General features: G+C 39.6%; 1 protein-coding gene across 1 annotated transcript in view; it reads right to left on the bottom strand.

Annotated features, from left to right (window-relative positions):
- The window catches only part of KPNA5 (karyopherin subunit alpha 5), a 51451-nt gene extending 30235 nt beyond the window's left edge, over positions 1-21216 (bottom strand). The window contains exons 1-7 of the mRNA XM_004614004.2: positions 21084-21216; positions 13129-13262; positions 10347-10448; positions 10130-10229; positions 3849-3943; positions 2012-2143; positions 214-302 (exon numbers count right to left, since the gene is read on the bottom strand). Coding sequence (XP_004614061.2) covers positions 214-302; positions 2012-2143; positions 3849-3943; positions 10130-10229; positions 10347-10448; positions 13129-13262; positions 21084-21087 — 656 coding nt within the window. The 5' untranslated portion in view covers positions 21088-21216. The remainder of the gene's footprint in view (positions 1-213; positions 303-2011; positions 2144-3848; positions 3944-10129; positions 10230-10346; positions 10449-13128; positions 13263-21083) is intronic.
- Positions 21217-25467: the final 4251 nt, after the last annotated feature.

The raw sequence follows: 25467 nt of genomic DNA, 5'->3' as shown, positions 1-25467 counted from the left end.
AGTATCAAGTAAAGCAACGAAGTATGACTAAAGAATATAAAGTACCAATAAGGTATAATTATTTTTTATATATTTTCAAACTATTGTAGGCATAAATAATGTAAACCAAATTTAAAAGCATCTTAATAACTCAACTGCTTATCAAGATAAAAGCAGTTATTTCTTTTTCAGGAATATTATTGACTTAAGTATGATAAACTTAAAAGTACTTACTCTAAAAGAGGTGGAAGTATTTCACAGTTCAAAACAAAATCTCTGCATTCTGCATTGTCACCAGCAATATTACCAAGTGCCCAAACAGCCTTAAAAAAAAAATTTTAATTATACTCTTTTATGACAGTACTAATAAACGTTCTCTATTAATTCAGTACAGAATGAATAAAGTGATAATTTTCAAAAAGTTTTTAAAAAACAGTCTAAACATTAATAAGAAAGGAAAAATTTATTTTATAATTAATTTTTTAAAAAATGAATCACCCTGACATACAGTTACAAAGTTGTGAGGGGGAGGTGAGATTGGGTTTCAGTCATTCTTTTTTTTTTTTTTTTGCTTTATGGTTTTTCTGGGTCCCATCAGATGAGGGTTTGGGATTTTGGTCCCACCAGAGATGCTCAAGGCTTACTCCTGGCTCTGTGCTCAAGGTCGCTCCTAGAGGCGCATGGGGAGACTCTATGTGAACCAGGTCACTTCATGCTAGGCAAGCACCCTACTCACTGTACTATCTTTCTGGACTCAAGAAAATAAACAAGTTTTAATTTAGTAGCAGTTGTATTCAAATGGAAAGCAAGGTAATTTTTTTTTAAGAGTGGAATATTGTTGAACAAAGAGCGCATTTTGTGTGCCATGACTACAAGAAGAGCAAAATATATCTATCTGGTTAATAATCCAATTAATTACACTAAAAGGTAATGCTATGCCAAAAATTTTTAAAAAGTCTCAATGTGGAAGGAACCAATTTACAAAAGAGGAGATAAAGTATAAAAAACTAGATAATGCCTAACATAAGAATAAGCATGGAGGGACTAGAGTGATAGCATAGCAAGTAGGGCGCTTGCCTTACATGCGGCCGACCTGGGTTCGATCCCCAGCATCCTATATGGTTCCCCAAGAACCACCAGGAGCAATTCCTGAGTGCAGAGCTAGGAGGAACCCCTAAGCATTGCTGGGTGTGACCCAAAAAGCAAAAGATAAATAAATTAAGTTTTTAAAAAATAAAGTTTAGAGTCAAACCTCTGAAAATAAGTTTAGGATTAGCCCAGGTTCATTGTGATTTTTAAAATACATGGTTAAGGGATGGAGAGATAATATAGTGGGCAGGGCATTCGTCTTGCACACAGCCAACCCAGGTTTGTTCCCCAGTACCACATTATGATCCTGCAAGCTCCACTAGGAATGACCCCTGAGTGCAGAGCCAACAGAAAGCCCTGAACAGTGCAAGATGCAGTCCAAAAGTAAAACTAAAATTAAAAAAAAAAAAAATTAAGTATACAATACCAAGTTAAAAATCAAATTAGTCACTAAATTTCAATTACATAAAATGCAAATTATTGTCTATTTTATAATTTTTCAGAAGCACTGCACTGTAGCAGTTCATCGATTTGCTCAAGTGGGTACTAGTAACGTCTCTATTGTGAGACTTCCTGTTACAGTTTTTAGCATATCAAATATACCACGGGTAGCTTGCCAGGCTCTGCCATGCGGGCGGGCAGCTTAGTAGCTTGGCGAACTCTCCGAGAGGGCCGGAGGAATTGGACCCAGGTCGGCTGTGTGCAAGGCAAACGCCCTACCTGCTGTGCTATCACTTAACTGTCAATTATATTAATTGGAAAAGTTTTAATTCAGCATTAAAAACATAATTTAATATATTTAATATCTAAAGTTTGCTTTTTGCTGCTCAAAGAAAATTCACTTAACACTGTACTATCTGAAGTCTAATATTCTGTTAGTGGTGATGCCAATAGTTAAAAACTCTTTTGGAAGTCAGTATAACAGTTCAAATTAGAAACTTACCTGTTCTTGAACATCTTCATGCTCTGAATTAAGAAGTTTGATAAAAATTGGAACAGCTCCAGTTTCAATCACTACCTTGGTATGCAGAAATGTTCCAGATGCTATGTTAGTTAATGCCCATGCAGCTTCAAACTAAGGAAAAATAAAAGTAAAATAAATTAAAAAGTAAAATAAATTAAAAAAATTTTTAAAAAGTACCAAAGAAATGTTCAAAAAGGAATGGAGGGAGGAGAATCCAGCTAGGTAAATTCACACTGTCCTATATCAGTAAGACTGAATTTGAAATATGACTTCATAGAGAAAAATCGTGAATTTTAAAAAAAGAAGTTCTTAATCTGGAAAACAAACACTGAAAAGAAATATAGTAAGTTTACAAAATTATGAACAACAAAGAACACATGCATGTACAAGTCACAAGATTCCTAATGTTTATTATTAGGTGTTCTAAAGCAAGGAGTTTAAAAATAAATGAGGCAGGCATTGCTTAATAGAACAATGGTATTATATGTGAAAGTTAGAATCATAAAGGTACTTTTGTTTCCCTACAGACATCTAATCCCCTAGCTCTTCATTTAAGAAACAAGAAAATTACAATTTCAAGTAATTGTTCTAAGCCAAAGAATTTCTTATAAGCAGAGACAGGAAAAACATTTGTGGCATTTTTTTTTTAAAGCAGCAGAGTCTCTGACAAGTTATTTATATCAATTAAACTAGAATTTGCATATATTTTGCATTGATTTATAACAAAAGGAACTGAGGACATTCAACCCATAGCTCTCAAATAAACTCATGAATCATAGGAAATTATTTACAAACACACAAGCAAACTAAGGAGTGGCTACAGTTCTAAAATTAATTGTTATATGGGGCTGGGAGAGAGCTCATAGTGTTCAACACATGGCTAGCACAATGCAAGGCCGGGTTTAAGCCCCAACTCTGCATTCCCAATCCCACCAGTTGTGGCTGTTACGGCTCCCAACTCCAATCTTTCAGGGCACTACTAGTGATGGCCTGTATACCATCAAGCATGGCCAACTTATGTTCCCTATCTTGACTACTTTACTATGTGGAAAAAATGCCAGCTTAAGTTCTATCAAAACCAGACTAGATTTTTGGGAGAGGGTTTGGGTCATACTTGGTAGCGCTCAGGGGCTACACCTGGTGATATGTGGGGGAACATATGTGGTGCCAGGGATTAAGCCCAGGCTTGCTGCATGCTAGGTAAATACCCATTTAACCCTGTATTATCTCTTTGTCCCCCAGTCTAGATTTTTATTCATAATTCCTCACTTCTTTAAGTGTACTAAGTAATCTTTTAAAACTTGTGCAGGCTAATTAAAACATGTCAATTTGGGGGTCAATTTGACTTACAGATCACCAAATTGAGGCCTATTGGTTAAGGCAATGTTCTGAACTATGGTATTTGATATTAATTTATGTAATATCAAATATAAAATAACATATACCTGTCAGAAGTCCATTCTGTTGAATTTCATGAAGTGTCAATCAAATTGCTCAAGCTCCCATTCTTCTTGAGTGCACTGTACTCTACACATACTATTCTCTGTTGAAATTAACTTTCCTCTGTCCAGCCTGTCAAACTCACATTCATCCCCAAGCCCTGAGCACAGTCAAGTGTAGTCCCCTCAATTGTAGTCCCCATCAAACAACAACAACAAAGTGAAACTAACATTCAGCAAACAGGTGACACCAACTTTTCATTTACGTGCCAAATTTTATTGAACACTTACAATATATCTGTCATTGAAAAGTCACTTTAGAAGCTCTAAACATGCTACTTATACAAAGAGGTCATAAAAGAAACTATAGAACTCACTTGTAAAGTACAATTCTCATTTCGTTCAAGAAATTTCACAAATCTCTGCACAACTCCTGGCTTTTGAATAACTTGATCTATTGGTGGATTAGGTTCTAAAAATGTAAAAAAGAATTAAGCTATCATATGGACACAAAAAGACAATGATTTGGTCTTTCTATCAATTAACAGGACACACAAATAACTTCCAGGTATCAATGACCAATTTTAAAAACCTTGCCTGGATATCAAAATGATGACAAATATTTTCATAGCAGCAATGTTTACCACAATTTTTTTCATTAATGACAAATATAAAAAACTACTTCCTATAAAATATTTATATTTGATAAATTATTTTAATTTATCATATCAATTTATGATAACTTCAAAGTTATCATAGTTTCTTTATCTAGTCATCTGCTCATGGACATTTGAGTTGTTTCCATATTTTGGCATATGGAGCTGCAATGAACACAGGAGTGCAGATGTCTTCTCTGCATTGTTCTTTTGTGCCTGTGGGATAAACTGTGGAATTGCTGGGTCATAATAGAATCTCCATTCCTGGTTGTTTTAAGAGTGTCCTTATTGTTTTTCAAAAAGGCTGGCTGGACCCTGACATTTACACAAGCAGTGAGAGTCCGTTTTTTCCTCACATCAACAGTGGTTTTTGTTACTCTTTTTTGATCTGTGCCAGTCTTTGCTGACGGACTATCTGTGGTGTGAGGTATATCTCATTGTTTTGATTTGCATTTCTGATGACTGGTGATATGAAGCATTTTTTCCCGTGTACTTTTTGGCCAGCCCCCGCAGCCGATCTCCACTACCCAACTGCCGCCACGTTCCAGGCTGCTTTCCACATGCTCAGGCCAAGCCTCACGTATGAGTGAACATATTCCTGGACTGTGCAACACATCATCATAAAGAGAAATATATATATATATATATGCCTCTCGGAGAGCCTGGCAAGCTCCTGGTGGCGTATTTAATATGCCAAATACAGTAACAATAACAGGTCTCATTCCCCTCACCCTGAAAGGAGTCTCCAATCATTGGGAAAATCGAGTAAAGAGAGGCTGCTGAAATCTCAGGGCTGGGACGAATGGAGAAGTTACTGGCGCCCGCTCGACTAATCGATGAACAATGGGATGACAGTGATACAGAGAAAAGTTATTTTGGAGGTTACTTTCACAACTTGGGAGTATTTCAGTTCAATGCTCAAAACATCAACTTGGGAATAAAATTCCCATTAAGTTTTTCCAACACTACTCTCAATTTTTAGATGAAATTACTTAATGTCTCTTAGAGCTGGATGAGATTCTATTTTCTCAAAATACTATTTACTATTTACAGAAATATTATAGGATAATCCATAAGTCTTGATTTTTTAACAAAAATATGATTTTGTGAATTATAAAATGTCCAAGAAATTTCAAAACATAAAAAATATTAAAACAAAGATAATTTGGCTACTGAGCACAAAGATCTCTCTTGGCTTCTCTTCTCGGCTTCAACAAAGTGATATGTTCTTGTAGTTCTCCACTAACTTATTTATTTGTTTTCCTCTTGATTGTTTTTTCCCTCTTAGCCTCATCTTAAAATATTTATTTTTTAATTATCCCTTATGAATATCATTATATAATTCACAAATCTAACCTCCACAACTGAATTCTTTGTTCCTACACTCTAGACTGTATTTTTAAGTGCCTAATAGCAAAATTTCTTCCTCCATGGCATATTTAAAATGTAGCATAGCCCAAACTAGCTCAAAAGTGGTATTAAGCTTAGTCTGCCCTCACTTGCCTTTTACTCACCATCCATTTAACCTATTACTCAATTATCTGTCTACCTACAAGAAAAATCTCATTTCCACTTTTGATTTTTCTTCATTACTATTTGCCTGTGTTCTACTGTTCATAAATAATTTACATGTACATGCTAACAGACTGTTTAATGAGAAAATAAATAACCATAAAAAAAAACTGAACACATTATAGTTGTTTGGCATAGAAAAACTATTAAAAATTAGGTACTCAATTGTTAAGAAATTTTTACTTAGCAACAGACTTATTTATAAATTGAGAAATGATGGGGTGGGAGAGATAGCACAGAGGGTAAGGAGCCTGCCTTGCATGCTGCTGACCTTAGTTCAAATGCCTGGCCCCATACATGGTTCCCAAAGCACCACGACGGATCAACCATAGCACAGAGCCAGAAGCAGACCTGAGTATTGCTGGGTATTGGTCCAAAAAAACAAAGCAAAACAAAACTTAGCCAAAAAAATCAGAAAATTTCTGTAACTTGCAAAGATACAGCCATAAAATATCATTTGGTTATGCTAAACAAGAGTACAGATTCTTCGAAATGTAAATTTCACACACAAGCTTAAACTGTCATTAAAGTTAGAAACCATTAACAAGATAAAACAATGTATATGGGAAGGTGGTAACTACAATGTAATCATTTTGACTTGAGGACTGGAGTGATAGCACAGCAGGTAAAGCATTTGCCTTGCAATGCGGCAGACCCAGGTTCTATTCCCAGCATCCCATATGGTTCCCAGCAATAATTCCTGAGTGCATGAGCACTGTGTATAGTTGGGTGTGTCCCAAAAAGAAAAAAAAATCATTTTTATTTGAGTTTTTAAAAAGGCTGAGGTATAAATAAATGTACATACACACATTTATCTTTATATATTTATATATGCTTATATTTTTACACATACATTTATATATTTTATTTATATACATATAGTATAGATTCTTTACATATTAATAATTACACTGTACTTACCACCTTCACTTCCCAGTTTTTTCTTATTCCAAAATAAATTCTAATAACAGTTTGATCCTAATATTAATATAAGTATTAATATTAATTTTTCCCTTGCTTTTATTTGGTTTTGGACCACATCCAGCGGTGCTGAGGTTTACTCATGGCTCTGCATGCAGGGAACGCTCCTGGCAGGCTCAGGGCTCCACATGTAGTGCTGGGGTCAAATTCAGGTATGCACGTGTAAGACAAGCACCCTACCCGCTGCCTTTGCTCTCCCAATCACTTGGGGGATATTAAAAAAAAAAAATGGAGGGTTAACTGGTTAGATGTGAGTACTGTGACTATAAGTTATATTTATACACGGAGACTGGTAAAGAGATAGATTTAAGAACAAAACATGGGGTCAGAGAGATAGTACAGCGGGTAAGGCACATACCGTGTATGCAGCTAACCCACGATGGATCCCAGCACCTATATGGTCCTTGAGCCCACCAGGAACGATCCTGAGTGCAAAGCCAGGAGTAAGCCCTCAGCACAACTGGGTTTGACCCCAGAACAAAAACCAATCAAAACAAGACAAACAAAAAAATTGAACTGAAGGAAAGGTCAACGCGTGATTTCCATCTGCAAGAGTGGCTCTGATAAAAAACTACACAGATGAGCAAAAGGCTGCACCTTGAGTTATACGGGAGAAGCTGTAATTCTAGCTCCAGTTCTAGTTCTAATTTTTCTTCTGTTTGTCACAGAAATGGATCAAGTAAAAATTATAGTATCTCTAATATTTTTCTAGGCGAAACTGCTTTTTCAAGAACTCACATGAATAAGTAAAATAATCATAATTCCTGCTACATGTCTTCTCTGGACAAAGATAATTGCAATAATAAGAATCAGAAAAAGATCGACTTTACTGAAAAAAATATATGGATATGAATATAGATATAGATAGGTAGACTCAAACAAACTTTATATTATAGGAGTTAGGTAAATGAAAATAAAAATCTTGTGACTAACCACAAAATTCAATAGTGGGGAAGTTATATTCCCAGTTACTCTGGTTTTCAGGCCGCAAACTCTGGGCCTTCTCCGAGTCAGGGTGGGCAGCCATGCCTCTTTCCCCACTCTGTACTGCAATAAGCTCCAGAAGCCACACCCACATCTCACCACCCCCATCATATAAATAGGCCAACTCCACAGTTTCCCAACTAATGCTGGAACAGATGCCAAGCTACTGAACTGCCTAGGTACACTAGTCTTCACGCTGAAAAACTCTAGGGCCTCATAGGATAGGGATGGGCAGAAAATCATGCCAGTTCTATTGCTTCTAAAGCTCCTGGAGTGCAGAGTGTGGGGCTACATACGTTGACTGTGCAACTCCTTCAAATTCCCAATCCTGACAGCCCAGTAGGAGCAGAGCAAATTAGATCAAAAAGTAGTATAGCTCGTTCTCACTAAGCTCAAGAAGTGAAAACATGAACACAGAAGTCTCAACTAGTAACAAACAGATCAATAAATCCTCAGACAACAGACAGAATAACAACAGTGTGAGATAGCAATTTTCAAAATTTTTCTTTCGCCAAACTACTTTTTGATAATTCCACTTACCATTTTGTTGTAACAAGCAATATAAAATGAATTACTTTGTGCCCGCTAAGGGGGCAGGTTTGAGGGGTGGATGGGAAACTGGGGACAATGGTGGTGGGAAGGTCACACTGGTGGTGGGATTGGTGCTGGAACATTGGATGCCTGAAACAACTGAATTATGAACATCTTTGTAAACCATGGTCTTTAATTAAAGCTAGGAAATAATCTATTTTAAATAATGGGGATATTAAAGCATAAAAACACTGGTTGCAAACTTTAGCATTTTTAAACAACAAATCTAATAAAAAATTCTGTAAATTGGTTATTATTAATACATGTCAAAAGATCTGATGTGGCCAAAGAGATAATACAGCAGGCAGGGCTCTCACCTTGCAGGTGGCCAACCAGGTTTGATCGCTGGCACCTCATAGGTCCCCTGGAGCCCGCCAGGAGTGAGGAATGATTCCTGAACACAGAACCAGGAGTAAGCCCTGAGCACTGCTGTGTGCGGCCAAAAAACAAGCAAACAAACAAAACAAAAAAAGCTGTTGCAAAATATTCAAAATATTTAAAATTTTAAAGCAATCTAATTAATAAAATAATCTCAATTATATAAAAAATAACATGACATAATAAGAGGAAGTCACTTTTCATTGATAAGAATTTCCTCACATTGCTAAACTACTTTAGCTAATAAACAGAAAATGAAGTTAATTATACTTATGACCAATTAGTACAGTAAAGAAAACAAAAGCTAAGCCTCTTCTCTGCTTTTCTGAACACAGATTTCTTTCCTTCTTATGGGTTAGTAAATTCTATCTCCTATTAGGAAAATAAGGTAGCTAAGTGAATCGAGCGCACTTTTAAAATCTTATCAGTTCATATATATAACCCAATTATAATGATTAATTCTACATACAAAACACAAAATTAATTTTCAAAAAGATAATTTGTATAACCTTAATATAAATTTGAATAGCAACCATATGTAGGCAATTATGACTTACAAAGTCAATAACAGAAGAAAAATATCCAATTCACATAGCCCCCAAATGCCAGAAAATGAGTTTACTGCATTTGTTTTGTTTTTCAAATAATAGTGTTGGGCCAAAGAGATAACTCAGAGGGTTAAGCTCATGCTTAGAAGACCCAGGTAGGATCCCAGTGCTACACTGTTCCCCAGAGCACTGCCAGGAGAGCTGCCAGAAGAATCCCCAAACACAGAGCCAAGTGTAGCACTGGAACACCACTGGATGTGGCCTCCAAAAGTTCCAAAAATTATATTGGTAAGGACAGAGTTAACGAAATACTCGAATAAATTGAGGATGAGAATATAAATTAACACACTGTTAACATTTCATCCAAAATTTTACTTTTACAAACTTAAACTGTGGAAGTTATAGGCTACAAAACAATTTATGTAATATTCTATATGATAATAAAGATTTGAGAGAAACATGAGTTGCAATAATTTTATATTTCTATTCATGTTATATTGCCATAACTTATATATCTGAAGAATATTTCTATAATAATTTAAAAACCTATCTCTAACGTTATTAGCAAGACTAATGACCTTCATATTTGAAAATATTCTAAAAGTCAATACGTGGCTTTTTGGGTTTTGGTTTTTGCTTTGCTTTTGGGTTCTGGCCCACATCTGGCTGTGCTCAGGGGCTTCTGCCAAGTGTTGCTCAGGGTTCACTCTTGGGGGTGCTTGGGGACCATGCAGTAAGAGGGATTAAATCCACATCCAAAATGCAAAGTATGCACTCAAGTCTTTTGAGATATCTCCCTGGCCCAACATATGGTACTTAGAAAAAAATATTTTTAATTGTGACCTACTAGGTTAAAAAATATACCTTAGAATATGTTAAAGCCTAATAAATAAAATTTCACCACAGAAATTCATAATATTAACTATACATGCTGAAAATAATTCTTGCCTTTAGAAAGCAGTTTTCTAAATTTCTGTGTTGCTGTTAGTTGTTGATCAGTGTTATTAGAAAAAATCATCTGAACCATGTCTGTGGTAATAACTTCTTCCTAAAACACACAAAAAATACCATTTAGCATTTTAAACTGTGCATGGATTTTATTTGTGGCATTCACTATATTTGAAATACTACTGAATATAAAATACTTTTTTTTTTTAATATCTACCTCAGGAATTGGTACAGTGGAACTGATATCTGGATCCTGGATAGGGCTCTCTGGCATAGATTCATCACTTCTGGGCAAAGAGACATTTCTGCGCTTGAACAACTGTAATAAAAAAAAAAGTAATATATTTATTGAGCTTTCAAAAAATATATTTCCACAGAAATATATTATTTAAATAAACAAAACTTTTAATTTTATCATTTAAATTATTTTAGTATTTCCCATATCTTTTATCACTTTTATAACATTTACATTTTACAGTATTTGACAATGGATGTAAGACCTTGCTGGATTATGAATTAGATAAGGAAGAATTCTTTCAAGAAAATCTTAATTTGGGGCTAGAGCAATAGCACAGCGGGTAGGGCATTTGCCTTGCACATGACCGACCTGGGTTCGATTCCCAGCATCCCATATGGTTTCCAGAGCACCGCCAGGAGTAATTCCTGAGTGCAGAGCCAGGAGTAACCTCTATGCATTGCTGGGTGTGACCCAAAAAGCAAAAAAAAAGAAAAAGAAAAAAGAAAATCTTAATTTAAAAGCAGTTTGAAAAAATGGCAAAAAGAGATCAATGTGTGAAATATTAACAGCGTGTATAGTTACCAATAGAGAATAATTCTCAGAAAAAAACATTCTATACTTATTAACTGAAGAATATATGAAATAAATCAAAATTGAGAGAAAAAAATCTGTTCGATAATTTTGGGAATTAAAAATTGACGTTTTTTCTCCGCGCCCGCACCCCCAGAATGACTGACGAAGAGGATGGAGCTGCTTGGGACACCGGCAGCCCACCAGCAACCTGCAGTATGTGACTTGAGAGTTTCCGCCAGGTCCCCCGAGCGGGGGCCTGGCGTTTCTCTTTTTTTTTTTTTCTTTAATCTATCTCTCTTCCCCTCAACTTCTGGGCACAGCACAGCATCTACCCCACTTCTGAGCACAAAATGGAGAGACGCACCCAAGTGCGCGGCGCGGCTGGCGGGGGATCGAGGGCGGGGAAGTACCGGTCTCCGCCCACATCGGACACTTAAAGAGAGTGCAGCCACGTGGGCTTTCCCATTTCTCCGCGCCCGCACCCCCAGAATGACTGACGAAGAGGACGGAGCTGCTTGGGACACCGGCAGCCCACCAGCAACCTGCAGTATGTGACTTGAGAGTTTCCGCCAGGTCCCCCGTGCGGAAATCTCTCTCTCTCTCTCCTTCAACTTTTTCCGTGGACTTTAGACAGAAACCCAAAACTAATGTCATCTTAGTATCAGCAGTATGTAATGGTTCCTTCTTAATGGGTCGGACTTTTGTGGGTGATCCTAACAAGAATAGTAAGTATTTTGTTGAAATATTGAAGGCAATCAAAATGGTAGCCATCTCTCTAGACTGAACTAAGCTATATCCCCACGCCGGCTGAGAAGAAATATCCTTCTTTCTCGGGAAGAAACGCGGCGTGGTGTCAAACATAGTGTGATGTCCATTAAGCAAACAGACCTGGTGGCGTGGGAATGGGAAATAAGGGGAAAAATTAGGTACATGGACCAGCGGGACGCTGGTGGTATCTCGAGCCGGAGCCGATATCAGCGCAAGAGCTTTGGTTCCAGAAACTGCTTCCAGACACTCTACTAGACTATCAACTAAGCCAGAGCCCCACGCCGGCTGATGACGGGAAATAACCATCCTCTTCGGTTTTTTTTCCCTTTGTCAGACAGCGTGGCGATTACTAAACAGGCGTGAACTCGGTGGCGCGAGGCAAGGGGGAAAAAGAAAAGTTATGTAACAAACAGCAGGACTTTATATCTCTATATGCTTAGTAATGGAGAATTATCAAATGCCTCATTGGCAATAGGACTGTCTTTTTCTTTTTGGGGGGAAACCCCAGCAACGGTAGTGAGTTGTGTGTTGAAACATGGAATGTAATCGAGATAAGCGCAAATGAAGTGAAACTTATCACGTACAAGGGTGGGGACTAGGGAGGTGGGAGGAGGCGGCAGATATACTGGGGGGGTTGGGGATGGAAGATGGGCACTGGTGAAGGGAGGGGTGTTTGAATATTGTATAACTGACATAATCCTGAGAACTTTGTAACCCTCCACTTGGTGATTCAATAAAAAAAATAAAAAAAAAATTGACGTTTAATTTGTACACAGTTCTCTTTATGATCACTCATTCAAACAGATTTTTTTTTTTTTGCCAACTACTATATCAAAGTTGTGCTAGACACTACAGAAGGGAGAGGGCAAATAATTACCATATTGCTAAAATAGGCCTTTCTCTCCTTTCTTCATTGCTAATTCTTTCACACATTAACTTTAATTTGTGCATGTCAGTACTTAAGAACATAACCTTGTCTAGTTGTTTTGTTGTTGTTGTTGTTTTCCATTTTTGGCAGAGCTGGATATACAACTCAGGGCCTCACATATTCAAGGCAAATTTTTCACTGCTAAATTGTAACTGAAACCTCTTAATTTTTAAAATTATTTATACATTGATCGAAAAATTTTAATTCAGTAGGTCCCCCTTATCAGTGGTCTCAACTACCTGTGGTCAACTGAAGTCTGCAAACAACACAGACAGTAAGATATTTTGAGAGACAGAAATAAAGGGAGAGAACAGAAAAGAAGACATTAACTTACTTTTGTTATTAGACTATATTGTTAGACTAGTTTGGTACTAACCGCTGCAACAAAGTGACTCGTACAACAAAATACGAAGATAGAAATAAGCCATGAGAACCACTGAGGGCGAACCCCTTACCTTCCCAAAATAGAATTAAATATTTTAAAACACCTACCTGTTCTTCTCTTTTTTGTTTTCGTAGTTGTATTCCTTCTTCTTCTCTTCGTCTACGCATCTCTTGGGGATTTAGAGCCTTATTCTTATAACTTTTCATTCTATAATTATCTTTTCCTGGACTAGCCATGGCATCTTAAAGTTGAGAGAAAAGCAAACAGATACCAATAACTCATAAGACAACACAAATGTTTAGTTAAGAGAATTGACTTCATACTATATTAATAAAATTTATTATGGAAATTGGACTGGAGCTTGCACGCGGCCCACCCGGGTTTGATTCCTCTGTCCTTCTCAGAGAGCCCTGCAAGCTACCGAGAGTATCCTGTCCGCATGGCAGAGCCTGGCAGGCTACACATGGCGTATTCTATATGCCAAAAACAGTAACAACAAGTCTCACAATGGAGATGTTACTGTTGCCTGCTTCAGCAAATTGATGAACAATGGGACAACAATGCTACAGTGCTGTTTATTCAGACATACTGATATTATGGAAATTAAATACAAAAACCATATTCCCTATTCCATATGAAAATTGGAACAAATCAACCAAATACTTTTACATAAGCTATCAATTACTATACTATCTATGGTTAAAAGAAAGTAGTTTCCCCATTTTTACTGATTCTAAGATGTACTTTCCCTTACCTGGTCTTTTGATCTCTCTGAAGTATACTGTATCACTATATCACTGTCATCCATTGCTCATCGATTTGCTTGAGCAGGCACCAGTAATGTCTCCATTGTGAGACTTGTTACTGTTTTTGACATATAGAATACGTGGATCTACTGTGTGGGTGAGATACTCTCGGTAGCTTGTCAGGCTCTCCGAAAGGGGCGGAGAATTGAACCCGAGTCGGCCTCGTGGAAGGCAAACACCCTACCCGCTGTGCTATCGCTCCAGTCCACTGAAGTATATTACATGTTAAAATTACTACTGTTCATGAAATAATCAGAAAATAGTTTAAATCATAAAATTTTGTTTTAATAGTTGTACTTAAAATATTTATTGGGGCCTGACTAATTTCCTTAAAATTAAAGACCACATGGGTCATAACTCGAGTTCATAACTAGCATAAAGCTAGCAATACCAGCTTTCTTTTTAAATACTAGAAATTCTTGTATACTTGGGGCTAGAGAGATAGTACAGTAGGTAGAGTACTTGCTGTGCACGTGGCAAGTACAATTTGCAGCAATCCCCAGCATCCCATATGAACCCCTGAGCACCAGCAGGAGTAATTCCTGAGTGCAGAGAGTAACCCCTGAGCATCGACACATGTGCTCCCCTCAAATTCTTCTATTCCTTTTTTCCTGGGTGGGGGTGTACATTCAGCAGTGTCCAAGACTTTCTCCTGGCTCTCTGCTCAGGAATCACTTCTGGCAGGGCTCAGTGGACCATAGGGAGTGCCAGGAATCAAACCTGGGACAATCTGCTGTAAAGCAAATGCCTTACTCACTGGACTGTCTCTCCAGCCCCTATTTTTTAATTTTTAAATAGCATTATCACAAATGCATTCTAAAACTTTCAGCATTTATATAAATATCATGTGCATATTAAAATGTCTATTTTACAAAAATATAACTATATGACATCATGTCTTTTATATTATATATTATATAATATTATATACTATAATATATAATATACCATAATATATTATATATTATGGTATATTATATATTATATCATTTTATATTATATCATTGTTACCTTGATATAATAAAATTGTATCAAGGTAACATTCGTTTATAGTGCTAAATAGGTTTCAGGTATAAGGTTTTAAATATTAACACCTGTACATACTACATAATGATCACTACTAAAAGTCTAGTTTCTATCCAACATCACACAAAATTTATTCCACTTACTCATCTTATTTTTTTAATGTCATATTTACATATTAATAATATCTGAAATGAATGCATCACTGATACCATAACCTAAGTTAGATCTACATATAAAATGTCAAAGAACAAGTTATCAACTTTTCATACATGAGAAATAATTAGGCTACATAGTATCATTTTGATAAATTCTGAGGACATATCCATACTCAGAGAAAATTTTATGATCAGTTAGCAAATACAAAGTCAACACTAAGTGTTGGCAATAGGATTTAGCATTTGTTATCACTGAGGAAGAAGCAACAGACTAATGAACTACTGAATTTTATTGCAAAAAGAGCACTGAAAGATATGCATTAAAATATCTGAAAACAGAGAAGGCATAGAATATCTGAAAGACTTCACAGTTATCTATCTTTATGGATGAGCAAGAATTTTGCAGAGAATAGGATAAAATGAAGAGATGTGAAAGAATAAACATTTTAGAGGGAATATATGCAAAAGCAAAGTTCTTGAAGAAGCCTGGCATAACTATCAGCATCAACATCATCATCATCATCATCATCATCATCCCGGTGATCATCTAATTTCTTGAGCGGTCTCAGTAACGTCTCCATTCGTCCATGCCCTGAGATTTTAGAAGCCTCTCTCTACTCGTCCTTCCAACGATGCCATACTAGAGGCTCTTTCAGGGTCAGGGGAATGAGACCCCGCTTGTTACTGGTTTTGGCATATTAATACACCATGGGGACCTTGCGAGGCTCTCGCATGTGGGCAGGAAACTCCCAGTAGTTTGCCAAGTTTTCCCAGAGGGAGAAGTAGGCTGTAAGATATTCGGGAGCTTGCTTTTAAGTCTCTGGATGCTGGCCATTGACAGGATTCCACAGCGCCGGGGGCAGTCCCTGGGTGTGACCGCCTAGCTACTAGGAATTGGGAAATCTGGGGGGAGGAAGCCCAGTCCTGATCCGAGGCGGCTTGGAGGTCTCAGCCCCAGGTTCCACACACCTGGGTTCCTCTGCCGGCCGAAGACCTCCGGAGTATAGCCACAGCCATGCTCAAGGCCCCTCTCCACAGGTTCGGACGAGCCTCACACATGAAGGCATAACTATACAATAAAAAAATTGAGTAGACTAAGGATAGTGAGAGACAGAAAGATAAAATCGAAACATCAGCAAAAAAAACTGTTCCTGCAATCTGGTTTTTATATAAATCAGGATTTCATATCAAGAAACATAATTAAAGAAATATTAGAAAGTTAAATGATGAAGTTTTGGTGATACAAATGTGAACAAAATTAGTAGTTATATCAGAAAAAAAGAACATAAGTTTGGGTTCCAGAAATGTTTCTGAAACTGACTCAATAAAAATTAGAGTCCAAAAGAACAAAAGGTATAGGATAACATTGGTTTGTCCCTTCCACCTAGCCAGAGGGAGCTTAGGTTTACTAGGTTACTCCCATCACAGGGCTCCCATCCTTCTGTGTTATTTTGTTTCTTTGTGCTCTGTTGACTTGTAAATATTGTTTTTCTCTTCTCCTTAAGTCCTTTGCGTAGTTAATTTAGAGCAATGTCCTTTTTGCATGGGCACAAGAAGACAGTTAATGCTACACTTATGAGAGTTAACTGACTCCAGATATTATTACCTCTGGGGCATCTTATCTGTTCTCTTGACCTAAGCCTCAGTTGCCCTTACTTCCTAGCACCCCCAAAGCAGTGTCCCGAAGAGGGACTGGATGGACCCAGTGCAAGCTGTGAGCTATGTGCTACCCTGGCATTGAAATGGGCCAGGCCAAAGTGCCATAATGCTCAACTATAAGTTAAGAGCATGGTCATGGACAAATGCTGTCATGATCCAAAAAGCAATAACTAGATTCGGACCCTGTTAGGATTAGGAATAATTAACCTGGCCTGAGCACTGTAGTCTGAGTGTGGGAGATGTCCCCAAGAGAGCAACCTTATAAGCTCAATGTATCTATTACTGCGTCCATACAAAATAACTGATATTAAGAAGTAGAATTAAGATGTTAATTACGTTATTGGACTAAGGAAAGCAGAAACACCCCTAAGTGGTATTTACTCTTGAGCAGAAGAAGGGCTTCTGATATGCTGTTTGCTGCCAAAGGGTGTGTGGTGACTACCCCAATACAGGGAGTTGGAGAGAAAAGAGAGAGAACCTGGTATCGAGATGGAGCATGGAGAGACTAGCAAGGGGGGCAGAAAGAGAAGAATGTAGGGAAAGAATGCAGGAGCAGGCGCGTGGAGACGTGGAGAGACGAGAGATGCAGCTGCGAGAGGGAGTGCGGAGAGATGAGCGGGAAAGACAGGAGGTGACAAGAATGAAGGGTAGTGTGAGACTAGAATGGGAAGCTTAAGAGTCTGGAACAGGCACGTGGGGATAATGGCATAAACAGCAACTGATCACCAACCACTTGGCCCTCGTTTTCTCCTTCATCTGCCTCACGGCCTGGGCCGCCTGGGGAGGGGGAGCGGCCCGAGTCCACCAGACCCGGGAAGCTCGGAGGAGAGCCGATGGGTTCCCCTGGCCACTACGGAGATTATATAATAAGGAATACATGATGAGGAAAGGACATAAATGACTTGATTTTTGGCTTGAGTTATTTCAGATGATTACAGAACATAAGGAACACCATTGTTCTGCCTTTTTCTGAACTTCACATAAGTTGGATAACACAGTATGCAGTCTTGGCTCAATGACCTTCATCGAGCATTGTAAACCATTTGTCCATCCATGTTGTTGGTATTTAACAATAGTTTATTCCTTCTTATACTTGAGTAATATTCTATGAACATATATAGTTGATCCATTTACCAGTTGAAAAGTTGTTATACTGTTCCCAGTTTAGGGCAATTATAAATAATTGCTTAGGCAGTCGTGCAGATTTTCATATAAATAAGATTTCCTTAGTCTTGGGTAAATATTTAGGTTTGATGGGCATACTGAAAGTATATGCTTCTTGCAGCCCTGTTCACAATAGCCAGATTCTGAAAACAACCCAAGTGCCCAAGAACAGATGACTGGTTAAAGAAACTTTGGTACATCTACATGATGGACTACTATGCAGCTGTTAGGAGAGATAAGTCATGAAATTTGCTTATAAAAGGATAGACATGGAGAGTATCATGCTAAGTGAAATGAGTCAGAAAGAGAGGGACAAACATAGGAGGACTGCACTCATTTGTGGAGTATAAAATAACATCACATGAGGCTGACACCCAAGGACAGTAGATACAAGGGCCAGGAGGATTGCCCCATAGCTGGAAGCCTGTTTCATGAGCTGAGGGGAGAAGGCAGATGGAATAGAGAAAGGATCACTAAGAAAATGATGGCTAGAGGAATCAGTCGGGATGGAAGATGTGTACCAAAATTAGATAACGGACCAAATATGATGACCTCTCAGTGTCTGTGTTGCAAGCCATAATGCCCTAAAGTAGAGAGAGAGTAAGGGAAATAGTGTCTGCCATAGAGGCAGGGGGAGGTGGAAAAGGGTGGGTATACCGGGGATACTGGTGGTGGGGAATGTGCACTGGAGGAGGGATGGGTGTTTGATCATTGTATGATTGAAACTCAAACATGAAAGCTTTGTAACTGTCTCATGGTGATTCAATAAAAAAAAAAAAGTATATGCTTCACATTTTTTAAAAAACACTGATTAGTATAATTTTGTATTCCCATTAGCAATGTTTAAGAATTTCTATTGCTTTGCATCATCTGACATTCATTCTGTTTTGTCAGGATTTTCATTGTTGTTAATCATAACAATTCTAATAGGTGCGTAGTAACTTTTTAAAAAATCATGAACTTGGGGGCTGGAGATAAGGCATAGTAGCTTGTAGGATAACATGGGGTTTGTCCTTTTAGCTTTGCCTTAGGGAACTTAGTTTACCTTAGAGCAATGGCCTTTCTATATGGACACAGGAAGACAGTTAATAATATGCTTTGTAACTTGGGAGCTGATTGACTCCAATAATACTTACTCCCGGGCACCTGAGTTGAGAAAGCAAATACAGAATGACATTGCTAGAAATATTAGAAGTAGATTTACTATAACTATTTAAGCAGATTACTAGCTCACACCCTGACACACCCTTGTTTGGAATCACACCCTTGAGCGGATCTCCTTAGATAACATTTCCTTAGATGAGATTTTGTTAATCTCCTCAAGAAATGGTCTTACCCTTTCTTGATTTGTTGATGTTAAACCCATGTAACATCTGCCCTATGTACTTTGCTATATAAACTGAGACTGTGGGGCAGAGAGGGGAGACAAAAGAAGAAGACAGAAGAGACAGAGAAGGAGATACACGAGAGGACACAGGAGAAGAACAGAGAAGGGCCAGATCCACAGATCAAGAGAGAGATCCAAAACTGGGAGAGAAGCAGAGAGAGAGAATGAAATAAACTGATCGAACAACCAGTTTGGCCTTCTTCCTTCCATCGCCTGCCCTTGACCAACAGCCACACACAGCGGTTCCAGAGCACCGAACAGGGCGGGCGGTAAGACAGCCACTCCGAGAGCCCGCGAGTGCACATGCCCATCGGTGTGCTTTAGTTTTCTACAGCAGCCGAGGCACTGGATTTGCACACAGCCTAGCCCAGGCCATCTGAGGTTCGATCCTTGCCATCCCTGAGCACCACCAGGAGAGACTCCTGAGTGCAGAGCAGGAATAAGTCCTGAGCATCACCGCGTGTGGCTCCACCAAAAATTAAAAATTTACAGTACTAAGGACACATATAGGAGGTTCCATAGATGGTTCAAATAGGTCAGCTCAGTGTACTAAGTACTGATTAACTACTCAATATCAAATAGAATTATAAAAGAAAACGGACTGAAGAGCAATCTTGAGGATCTCATTTTTGTTGATAAGAGGAAAAGAGATGGGAAAACAATGAGCGTCAGAAGAAAGTAATTTTTGAAAACAAGTTTTTACAAAGATAATATTTAAGTTGTACTAGCATTATAAATAAGCCATTTAATCAACTCTTCCTTGATTTATACAGCAAATATTAAGTTGTCTACATAAAACCAAATTAACATATCAGGGACCTGAACAATAAATAGTAAAGCAGGTAGGGAACTTGCCATGCACGTGGCTAACTGGACTCAAAGAGTTATTTTAGATATAAAAAAAATGATACGGAGACTCTAAGGTTGCAGAACAAAGAGAAAGGTGGGGGTGAGAGAGGGAAAATACTCTGAAAAAACGGTCGTGAGGCTGGGTAAATGACTAGAATTGAAACTCTTCCGAATAATCTATTAAAGGAATGTCTTGCACCAGTAGAGGCTCTTACTTGCTTAGGGTTGAGTGTCTAAGTAACAGCACAAGCTCCCACAAGCCCTTACAGCCAAACGCGCAGTGCTCTTGCCAATCAAGAGGGGAGGGGAGAGAGAGAGAGAGAAAAAAAGCACCTTCTACAGAATATGAATCACACAGTCAGTTGGACCAGTGGGTTTTAAAAGTCCAAGAGTGCATGCCCACACGCTACTCTTCTGCAATCCCACCGAGCCGCGTCGCAGCTTTCCAGTCCTTTCATTTCCCACGCCTCGCCGGGAGTCGCGTAAGTTTCCATCTCCGATTGCGGCCGGCGAGCCGGGCCCGACAGCAGCCGCCTCCCGGGCCGGGAGGGCAGCGGGGGCGCAGGTGGGGGCCGCGGCTGCGGGGGCCCCCTCGACACCCCGACCCTGCCCGCCTGCTCTGGACACGGAACTTCTCCCAGGCTCCCGCCACAGGCGGGCGCGGAGCCCCGGGCCACGTTTGGCCGAGCCCGTTCCGAAACGAAGCCGTGCCGAGAAACCCGGGAGCAGAACGCCCAGGGGCGCTGGGGCGCGGAGAGGGGGGACTCGCCCTCCAGGCTCGTTCGGGGCGGGGAAGGAGCCGGCCCCGGAGCGCCTTCGGGCTCTCCGAAGGGAAAGGCTGCCACGCCCCCCGCCATAGACGCGTGAGGGGGGGGAAAAAACCAACGCCGAAACCCCGCCACCGTCGGAGGCTGGTCTCCCGGCAGGCGGGGCGTGAAGAGAAACGCTCGCCGGGACCTCGGCGCTCCGCAAGTGTCCAGCCGCGACTCCCACCCCAGGCGGTCACTCCCACTTACCCATCAGTGTGCTCCGATCTCGCTCGCGCTCCGACTGCCCAGTCACCTGCTGCGGCGTCTGGGTCGGCGTCGGCTGCCGCCGCTCGGCTAACGTTGGAGCGGAGCAACCGGGCTGGCAACTCAAGATGGCGGCCACCTGCGCCCCCTCCCCGAGACCCCGCGGCTCGGTTCCCAGAAGCCCTTGCACACGGCTAGGGCTGCCGCGGCGGCGGCTGTAGTGGCCACACTCACTGGGAGAGGGGCGGGGAGAACCGCGCTGTCCAGTCCAATTTAGGGAAAGATAGGGGGCCGATTTATGCAGATTTCTGCATTTTAGTAGAGCTCTGTGATCTCAGAGTGGCGGGAAATTGTGTCCTACTGCCCGATTCTTTCATGGGCTCTCTCATTCAGTCGTTCAACACGAAGACTGAATGACAGCTGAATCTATATGCCAATATAAATATATGCCAGTATAAATATATGTATATATTTATAAATATATAAATCTATATGCCTGTATACATATTGGGATGACAACGTACAATGCACACTCCAGCTTCAACTGCCTGAACCTCATCCCATACGCTCTGCTCCTGTTTCTGCTTTTTCAACATACGTTTTATTTCTAATTTTTGTCGCCTCAAAAGTCTGTAGATTTTCCACCAGATAATGATCGATGAAATAAGTCATTCCAGGTAAAGAACGTAGTCTGAATATTTTAAAACACACAAATTGTGTTGTATTCCTTCCTTAGGTTCAGTGATCAGTACTGAAGGAGATTTTTCTAGTTGCAATGCTATTATAGGATATACAAGATAAATAACCCATGGTTCCTACACCAGAAAAAATATTTTATTTCCTATCGTGTGTTGCTTCTTTCATGCTCTCTCTCATATATTCTTGTGTATATATATTCGTATATTATATATACACTGTCACTGTCATCCCACTGCTCATCTGTTTGCTCGAGTGGGCACCAGTAACAACTCCATTGTGAGACTTGTTGTTACTGTTTTGGCATATCAAATACTCCATGGGTAGCTTGCCAGGCTCTGCCATACGGGCGAGATACTCCCCGTAGCTTGCCAGGCTCTCCAAGAGGGACAAAGGAATCAAACCTGGATCAGCTGCATGCAAGGCAAATGCCCTACACACTGTGCTATCACTCCAGTCCTTATACATGCATATATATGTAAATCTTTTTATATACATATATACTCTTTATTTTATTTCGGGGATGGGGAGAAGGTGACAGTGGTTTTGGACCACATCCTGCACTGCAGATCTTATTCCTGGTTATATGGTCAGGAGTCACTACTCTGGATCTGAGGAACCATACTCAGTGCTGGGGATTTGAACCAGGGTCTTAGCTGAGATTCTAGTGTAAGTCAACTGGTTAGCCCCTGTGCTCTTTCTTTGGTCCCTCTTTTGCATTTTTGGCACCAAGAGGTAGTTCCTAGTTTTGATTCAGAGATTAAATCTCCAAAGATTGTCATTTTAGTTTCCTTGAAGTTTATTTTAATGCAAGTTCTGTTTATTTAGAATCCAGTTTTCTTTTTTTTTAATTTAATATTTTATTTTTAATTAGTGAGTCAACGTGAGGGTACAGTTACAGATTTATACATTTTTGTGCTCATGTTTCTCCCTTACAAAGTTTGATAACCCATACCTTCACCAGTGCCCATTCTCTACCAAAAGTAAACCCAACATCCTTCTCCCCCCTCCCCAGTCCCGTCTCCCCCCACCCCTCACTGCCACTATGGCAGGGTATTCCCTTTTGTTCTCTCTTTCTGATTAGGTGTTATGGTTTGCAATAAAGGTGTTGAGTGGCCATTGTGTTCAGTCTCTAGTCTATATTGGGCCCGCATCATCTTTCCCCCACATGACCTCCAATCACATTTTACTTGGTGTTCCCTTCTCTGAGTTGCCCAAAATGAGAGACCAGCCTCCAAGCCATGAGAATCCAGTTTTCTTTTCTCTTGTTTTGGTTTTCATTTTCCTGCCACAGGTAGAACTCAAATGTCCTGAATTCTGTGTGTATTCATTTGTTTTTAAGACTAAGACACATACACACAGAGAAAACTATTATGAATCAAGTTTATCTGTAGGACTTGTTTACTTTCAAGTTATTGGCCTCTTTACGGTGATAAAATGAGCTCTTGTCTATTTCATTTGGCATGTTTTCTAAAAAGACATTATCTATTGATCTCGTAGACAATAATTTGCCCTAAAAAGACATTATCTATTGATTTCTTGGACAATGATTTTCTCTGAAGAAGAATGTTTCAATCTAATTCAGAACCATAAATCAAATACCAAAATGGAGAAATGTGGCTCCGTAATTCAATATTTAGCACTGTCATAGCACTGTCATCCCGTTAATCATCAATTTACTCAAGCAGGCACCAGTCCCTGTCACTGTCATCCCGTTGCCCATCGATTTGTTCGAGCGAGCACCAGTAACATCTCTCATTGAGAGATTTATTTTTGGCATATCCAATACGCACGGGTAGCGTTGTAGCTTGCCAGGCTCTGCCGCGCGGGCTCGATACTCTCCGAGAGGGCGGAGGAATCGAACTTGGGTTGGCCGCGTGAAAGGCGAACGCCCAACCGCTGTGCTATCACTCCAGCCCAGGCACCAGTAGCGTCTCCATTTGTCCCAGCCCTGAGATTTCAGCATTGTAAACTTTATGCCCTCTCTCCATGGATGCGGCACGCCAGCTGGATGTCCTTGGGCATAATGGTGATGTGCTTGGCGTGGATGGCCCAGAGGTTGGTGCCCTCCAAGAGCCCTACTAGGTAGGCCACACACGCCTTCTGCAGTGCCACGATGGCTGAGCTCTGGAGGCACAGGTCGGTCTTGCAGTCCTGCGTGATCTTGAGTACCAGCCGCTGGAACGGCAGCTTGCGGATAAGCAGCTCAGTGGATAAATTCAATATTTATCTTTCAGTATTCCCCATTTTAAATGAAACCCCTTAACCCCTACCTTTAATTGTATATTTTTGATTCATAGATTATCTGGCTTAGTTTCTTCATAAACTAAATCTTCTGTCCAGGAGGGGGAAATGAGTTGTCTGACTACTTGATAATGAAGAAAATTTGAAAATATGATTCTAACAAATCCTTATTCAGACTTTCAGAAAATGTTCCCTATTTCAGGCCAAGTTTAACGTCTCTTTCAGGATATTTAGTCCTTAATTTCTGAACATTTCCAGAGTTCTGGAATGTTGTTTGATATGTCTTTTTGTTGACTTCTCTCAGATAAGTTAGTTATTACTCATCCATACTTTTCTCAGGGAGGAAAAAAGAAGGGAAAAATCCAATAATCAAGACCTCTGATCTTCTGACAAACCCTCACAGGGGCCATATAATAGTTTAACTGGTCTTTCTAATGTGAAGACCCTATAGGGTATAGCCAATCAGATAGCAAAGTAAGGGGCAGGCATATGTACTATATATAAACACAGAGTACTGGGAACCAAGGTGAGGAGAAGAGAAGGGTGAGGAAGAGAAATGAAAGTTTCTACTGCTGCTCAAGCGTTCACTGAGGAGTCAGTCAGCCTGCATCAGAATGGAGGTGGGGCAATGGGACAATGTTGGAAGGAAGTGAACATGCTAGAAGGTGTAGTGTAACAGAATAACTTTGTCAGCCTGCAGAGATGTACCTGCATGAATTGTAAAATGAAGAGTTCTAACACTTAAGACATAGCATGGTCAGCATGTTCATCTTATATCTTCCTCAGGAATATAAAGTTACTGAGATTTGCTATGATAAGTGATCAACTAGTTTAGTAAGAGATCTACTAGCTTTTAATTTTTGGTTAGAATTACATTATTAAGGGTTTTTTGGGGGGAGCGAGGGGGCAGGTTTTGTGTGTGTGTGTGTGTGGGGGGTCATACCAGATTGTTCTCAGGGTTTCTTTACTCTTGGCTCTGTGATGGGAGTCACTCCCGACAGTGCTCTCGGGGACCATGTGGGGATCTGGGGATGGAACCCAGGTCAGGAAGGCAAGAGCTTAACTTCTGTACTATTCCTCTATTCCCATATTAGTGAATTATTTTCCTTACAATTTTTATCCTATTATCATATCAGTAGGTGTTGAGTAGTAGAAATTATATTCGTACATATTCAGTACATGTTCAATCTGCCATGTTTAATCAGTCAGCGCCCAGAATAAACCATGTTATTCTTCAAAGATCTGCAAACTAGTTGACTTAGCTTTTCATACACCGTACTATTAACTGTCTTCTAGAACTGTTCTTTTTGCTCCAGTCCTGGAGTTTCTGGTTTTATTTCCTTGGTCTAGAATGCTCTTCCTCCTTTTTGAGTCGGGTTCTTTCCTCTGAGGCTGTTTGTGACTATGTTAAGCCTCTTTATAAACAAACCAGTTTCATTTTCTGTTA

This window comes from Sorex araneus, chromosome 4, assembly GCF_027595985.1.
Source record: "Sorex araneus isolate mSorAra2 chromosome 4, mSorAra2.pri, whole genome shotgun sequence".
NCBI lineage: Eukaryota > Metazoa > Chordata > Mammalia > Eulipotyphla > Soricidae > Sorex > Sorex araneus.
The sequence above is the reverse complement of the archived record's forward strand: the minus strand, read 5'-3'. Positions and strand labels throughout refer to the sequence as shown.